Raw genomic sequence first — 6,991 nt, 5'->3', positions numbered from 1 at the left:
TAGGGAGACTGTCCTTGACTGGAAAGCAGGTGCATCTACCCTGCTTAAGGGTCTTTGAGCAAAACACTTAATAGATAACAGATATAAAGTTCTGGTTTGTGTCTTTCCCTCCAGACTGGCCAAATCCACCCTGACCCTGATCCCTCTGCTGGGGATCCATGAAGTGGTCTTTGCAGTGTTGACAGAGGAACACACGGATGGCGTCCTCCGCAACGTCAACCTCTTTTTCCAACTCTTCTTCAACTCTTTCCAGGTACAGTCAGGACTTTGTCTATCCACCCGCAATGAATTTATCTGCACTCAGAAGACGTTTTCTTGATAGAAACAGCATCCCAAAACACATTTTATGGTATTTCTACGTTCGTTCGGCATTAAGAGTAATTTCCCTCTTCACAGGGTTTATTCGTAGCCATCCTCTACTGTTTTATCAACAAGGAGGTAAGTGGTGTGTTTACGTGTGTGCACGCGTGATACCAAAGTGAGTGTATATATGCAGGCACTGTGCACCAGGAAAACAGAGGCTTGACATTAAATTCTTGTGAAATAACAAAAGGTATTGTGGTCGGGCTTTTCGGTGTCCCTCATCAGTCGACAATGATTCTCCCAATGACATAAGACTTTCTACTTGAAAGCAAATTGATGACCACCACTAAGGTTGACAAGTGTCTTTTTTAGATTTGAGAGAACTGATTTACAACTCTCCAACAAGAGTTTTGAGTCTGAGTTTTCAGATTAGTTTAGTTTATTTAAAAGGGACAATGCATATCAATTCACTATTTTGTGTTTACACTCAAAATGTATATGTGCCAGATTTGTCAAAAAAGCAAATTTTTATCTGTAGCCCCTTGGCAGATCCACACATCATTGTATTACATTCATTAAACCAATGCAAGAACCACAGAAAGCAAAAATAATAAAGAAGAAGAAGAGGGGCAAAAAAATGAAAAAACAAAAAATAAGTATAATACAAATAAAGGAAGTACCTAGGATGAGGTAAACCAGCTATTGATGATTGCAGTTTTGATTGTTTTTATTCCATCTCTTGAGTGTGATTTTAAATGATAGACAGCTGGTGCTTTCTCTGAGTTCACTAAGAAGGCAGTTCCAATAATCTGAGGCCCGTACAATGAAGACTGTTAGGCTAAACTCACGTCCATATGGTACAACGCAGTCTGCTGCCCTGGTTGCCCTGCCACTGCTGTTCTTCTGTTGTATAAATTCACTCAGGGGTAGAGGTGCAAGACCATGTCATATTTTGAAAATGAGGCAGGCATCTAGATAATGTAAAAAAAAAAAACTGTCAAAATGAATGTATTTAGAAGCGATATGGCAGTGGTAATAGTTGATAGGTTTTTGATCTAGTGTTTTCAAAATGTGCTATCAAGGGTTTCTATCCATCTCTATCAACTTAGTGTACATTTAGTTTAAAGGTGTCCTGGTGCTTTTCTTTCACCTTTTCCATCTTTAGTAGCGTCTTGCCCAAGGACTTTTTGTCTTCTGATTTTTCTCTTCTTCCTCTCACTGTACCTCATCCTTTGCTCGCAGGTGCAGGCAGAGATAAAGAAGAAATGGCAGAGGTGGAAGCTGGGGATGACTGACCTGGATGACCAGAGAAACACTGGCAGCAACACGCCACAGGTGGGCACCAATGCTGCAGCTTGTCCAATAAGTACTGTATACGCTGTAGACTTCAAAATATTTATTGCATTAAGTTTTTTTTCCTGCTGCGTTTCTATTTACAGGTCTTGTGTATCTGAGAGAAACACTCTAAATTAGATTCTTTGTATGACGGCATGGAAACATGGAAACTGTGCTTGGAAATGTCTTTCAAAAGTAGAGTGCTGGAAAGACTTAACCTTCACCTGGCCTGCTCATCAATCATGTGCATGCCTTTTTTTTCCACGTAGCTTCACACGGTGCGCATAATTTATGAATGTCTCCCTTACAATTTTTTCTGCGATAGATTTATAGGTGTTGCTTCAGTGATTCAACATTCAGTTGTTTAAAAGAATGTGTTTATAGTTTCTTTAAAACCCCATTGGGTTGTTTAAATCATTGTTTGAAAGCGATACTGCTGTTACAAAATGTGCAGCCTAATCATGATCCATCCATCCATCCATTTTGTGAATCACTAATCAGTAGGGGTGTAAAAAAAATAAACAAATAATCGATTCACATTTGTATCGCGATTCAAGCTCTACAGATTCAAAAATCAATTCATAGAATTCCAAAACTCATTTCATTTATTTTTCATTCTACAATGGCGTGTATACTATCACATGGGAAAAGTACTACATTTACATACTGTGAAGTTTTTTTATTGAGAATAGTTTTTGAATTGAATCTTGAGCCTAAAAATCATTATCAAATTGTGACATTTTCTGAATGGTGCACCCCTGCTACTCAAGCTAAAGTAATGGGACTTTTACATAGAAAGCTAGATAGAGTCATTATTGTCCCATAGCGATAACCATTTCCATACATCTTCTTTCCATAGCACAACACCACATACTGTATGGAACACATAAAACATGTAACACATACACAGTACACATTAAGACACCCACATAGACATCTCCAATGTGAAAACTGCAAAGCAACTGAGGTGGTGGTGGCAGTACTGTAGTTTCTTCAGCACCGTCATGGCAGGGGGGACAAAACCTTTTTTTTGAAATAGGCTTTAGTCCAGTTCAGTGCTCTGCATCTGCTGCCGGATGGAAGTAGTGTGAAGAATTGATTCAGGGGATGGTCTTTGTCAGTTGCTATTGTACATACTAGGCGTGTGATGCTGTGTCAGTCATGTCTGATAGGCTGGGTGTGGTGAGGTATCTTAGAGGCAATATGTGTGATTTTAGTGAGTTTGTTTTTGCAGGTGGCAGTTAGTATTGTCTTAAAACTGGGAGAGCAGTACAGCAGGGTGGGTTGGATGAGGCTTTTGTAGGAGCAGGAGGTGAGGGGCAACAGGAAAGGCAGAAAGGAAGCAGCACATTTCACAGATACTACTGGTTGTTTTCTATACTAGTTCTTCTTGGATAAAACTAAATTACGTCATGTCTAAATCAATGTGCAGGTTGTTGCCAGCGTGCCACCATGTAGCCAGTGCCCCCATCCGTCTCCCGGCCATTCTCTCGCCCATTGCCAAGAGGACAGCTGCCTCTCTGCTCCACCCTGCCCGTCTGCTTCTCCTCACCCTCAGCTCCCACTTCCTCACCCCTACACCCAGGACCAGCTGGGAGCCAGAGAGCTGAAGACCTACAGCTATGTCCCTGCTAATACACAGGGTGAAGGAAGTGGAGGAAATGAGGAAAGCTACTGCTGAAAAGACATGTGGACTAGCCAGACCCTCCTCAGCAGCGCTGGGGAGGAAGGTCTGGCAAAGCGAGACTAGACTCACTAACACCCGGACAGAGGATTTCAGATTCAGAAACGGTTTTATTGCCAAGTATGTTTTTTACACAAACAAGGAATTTGTCTTGCTGTTCATGTCACACATTCTCTAAATATAAGAAGGATCAGATAAATATAAACAATATAAGTATAAATATATACACACAGTATGTATTAACTAAAAAATAAAAATAAGATAGAATAAAACAAGTTAAGTAAAAAGGAACGGTACAGCAAAGTAAGTACAGTGGCATTAGGAGCCAGAGGTGGGGTCTGGAGAGAGTCAGGAGGGGTTCCGGGTCTTGTTGAAACGGCTAGTGGCTTAGGGGAAAAAACTGTTGTTGTGGAGTGAGGTTTTGATACTGATGGACCTCCCCCTCCTGCCAGAGGGGAGTGACTCAAAGAGTTCGTGGACAGGGTATGAGGGGTCAGCCACATGCTTTTCAGCACGCTTCAGAGTCCTGATGGGGTACAGGTCCTGGAGCAGCGACAGTAGATTGCAGCCAATCAGCTTCTCTGCAGACCAAATGACACGCTGCAAGCTGCCCTTGTCCTTGGCTGTGCTAGCAGCGTGCCAGATGGTGATGGAGGATGTGAGGATGTGAGGATGGACTCAATGATGGCTGTGTAGAAGTGCACAGTCATTGCCTTTGGCAGGTTGAATTTCTTCAGCTTCCGCAGGAAGTGCATCCTCTGTTGAGCTTTCTGGATGAGGGAGCTGATGTTCAGCTCCCAATTGAGGTCTTGGGAGATGATAGTTCCTAGGAAGCTCATAGTCACAGAGGCTGATAGGGGCAGGTGAGGCTGATTTCTTTCTGAGGACCAAGATGGTCTGTCTTTAGAGCACCGAGCTCTAGGTTGTTTTGCTTGACCACGCTACCAGGTGGTCAGCCTCCCACCTGCAGACGGACTCGTCACCACCAGAGATGAGTCCGATGTCGTCCGCGAGTTTCAGAAGCTTGACGGACTGGTTCCTAGAGGTGCAGCTGTTGGTGTGAAGGGAGAAGAGCAGAGGAGAAACATTCACATGCTGATTCCTGTCAGACAGTCAGGCACGCCGAGCTGGGAGAGCTTCTCCTGAAGCAAAGCTGGGATGATGGTATTAAAGGCAGACCTGAAGTCCAAAAACAGGATCCTGCCGTAGGCTCCTGCGGAGTCCAAGTTCTGGAGGATGTAGTGGAGGGCCAAGTTGACGGCATCGTCTACAGACCCATTGGCTCTGTAGGCAAACTGCAGGGGGTCCAGGAGGGGGTCGTGATGGCTTTGAGGTGAGAAAGCACAAGTCGCTCAAAGGACTTCATAGCCCCCAGGGTACAGGACTGTTCACTTTTTACTTTGGAAATGTTGACTTTGCACTTTTTTTACAGGATGAGTGGTTTAGAAAATAGACAGATTGATGCACATGTTCTTAAGTGCCAGAAGTTGATAATATCATCCAGGAAGGTGTGTGTCTGGAAGATTTGGGTATTCAACCCTGTTAAAGTGTCTTACAGCAACAGAATCTCATGTATTTCCTGATAGTGTTGCTTACCCTGATCTTTGACCATTCTGTCAAAGTGTTTGTGTGTGGGGGGGGGGGAATAAAAAGAGAATTTCCATTTGTGGATAACTTAAACTCAAGGGCTCATGTCCTTCGGCGTAAATAAGCCGCTGACAGGAACCATCCTCTCTGTTTTTATTCCCATGGAGGAAGCAACATGAGTTTCTTTCATTTTCTACCTCTGAAATTGTTTTGTGTTGAAACATGGACATGTGCCAAACGTGTTTAATTGTACAATTTTCCTGTAAAAGTGAATAAAATCCCAATGGTATTCTCTTTTCAAGAAAATCCAATCTTAATTAAATCATCCAAGGTAGTCATATCTACTGTTAGTCATATCCGCCCTAACAAATATTCATCTCCTTCTTCCACAGTACATTTACAGATGGTAATTGTTTTTCATAACCTTCATTTTACAAATTAGTGCAAACATAAAATCACAAACAAATCATCACAAAATGAATACCTGAAGCCTTGGTATGGTGCTAAAATACTCATTAAAATTTGCAACTCGTGAAACACAATGCACAAATAAATACAGAGCCATTTGACGAAAATAAATTTAAAGTTTTTAAATCTCCTTCTACTTGGATGACACAGGATGACACAGAATGTCAGCAGCAATAAAAATAATAATGGTCACAATGTTAAAATAATATTTAACTGAACAGCGACATGCACCTGTTGTAATTAAATGCAGGCTGATAACAAGAAGGTAAAACCACTGTAAAGTGAACAGAAAAGGTGGCAGGATTAAGATATCCTGGCTGTTAGCCTGGTCAGGAGCAGGCTAGCTACCATCTCCGTGGTAACTTTAAGTGCCCATAATTTGAAAAAAAAAAAATTTTGCATCTTTGGTGCTTCCACACGCATACAAACTGTAAATAATAACTAGTCATGCTGTTTTGAGTGAGATACAGTTTCCAGGTGAGCTGCACGGCTTTATATGTCACTAGCCGAGAAGAGGCGGCTAACCGTAGCACATGCTAGCGTAGCTCGTTTGCAATAACAAAACACTGCTACAACATGCACTAGTTCACCATAATCTCCAAAAGAACTACTTACATGTCCCTGTTCTGCCCCCTTGTGCGTCCTTGTTTAGAAGACGTCTCCCAGATAATCCTGCCTCGTTCGGACCAAAGTTGGAGAAGAGTTAACTAGCTGATGTGATCTTACCTAGCTACTGAGCACGTGCGACTCCCAACAAAGATAGTATAGAAGTGAGATGTCTCACTCTGTAGCTAAAACAGAGACCTAAACACACAGGGTGAAAAAAAGGATCTGCAACGGTACGACAAAAATATGGTGTTTTTTTTAAATGAAACCATGTTCCTATTCTGGTACAACCTCAAAATACAATTATGAACCTGAAAATGAGCGTAATATGGGCGCTTTAAGTGTCCTTGCTTTCGTGAAACTGATTCAAGGTTTAAATCCTCCAGGATAACTGGGAAATACTGGTTTAATCCGCTATCTAGGTTTTGCTAAATAGCCCTCTGGTCTCTCAATTAAACAGAAGCTCTACGATTTTAAACTGTCACCACTTTTTGGCCCCACTTCCTGACTCAGATTTTTGTGTTTTTGTTTGCCCAACCAGCCTTTTCTGCCCACAGATAAACAGTAAGGTACCTTAGTTAGTGCAAATTAAACGAAGGGGGTCTTTGATAAATACCAAATACTAATCTGTGTAAAATCTCCTGTAATCCATATTAAACCACCGCCTCTAATGCCACCTAGAGGAGAGATAGAGCACTCCACTCCTGCTGGAAGAGGTGGGGTCGGCACGCTGTCAATCCTGTAGTCTGTCGCCGCTAAAGTCTCTAGCGAAACATTTTTCGGATAATTTTAATGAAATTAGCTGGTTTGACCATGGAGATGCACGAAACACGCAATAGTCTAGAAAACACTGGAACACAGGACCTTGTTCCTGTATTTACTGTATTGCTCCCTCCCCCAGAAACATCCGACCAATAACAGGAGTGGATGTTCTTGTAATGGTGCATTTTGGTACGCTTGGATTTTTCCAGGTGTGAAAGCAAACCTACCGAGGGATAATCGTTCCAA

General features: G+C 42.1%; 1 protein-coding gene across 1 annotated transcript in view; it reads left to right on the top strand.

Moving 5' to 3' along the window:
• Nucleotides 1–4,938, top strand: part of gipr (gastric inhibitory polypeptide receptor) — a 9,940-nt gene extending 5,002 nt beyond the window's left edge. The window contains exons 11-14 of the mRNA XM_034867523.1: nucleotides 115–253; nucleotides 397–438; nucleotides 1,546–1,638; nucleotides 3,071–4,938. Coding sequence (XP_034723414.1) covers nucleotides 115–253; nucleotides 397–438; nucleotides 1,546–1,638; nucleotides 3,071–3,319 — 523 coding nt within the window. The 3' untranslated portion in view covers nucleotides 3,320–4,938. The remainder of the gene's footprint in view (nucleotides 1–114; nucleotides 254–396; nucleotides 439–1,545; nucleotides 1,639–3,070) is intronic.
• Nucleotides 4,939–6,991: the final 2,053 nt, after the last annotated feature.

This window comes from Etheostoma cragini, chromosome 3, assembly GCF_013103735.1.
Source record: "Etheostoma cragini isolate CJK2018 chromosome 3, CSU_Ecrag_1.0, whole genome shotgun sequence".
NCBI classification, from domain to species: Eukaryota; Metazoa; Chordata; class Actinopteri; order Perciformes; family Percidae; genus Etheostoma; species Etheostoma cragini.
The sequence above is the reverse complement of the archived record's forward strand: the minus strand, read 5'-3'. Positions and strand labels throughout refer to the sequence as shown.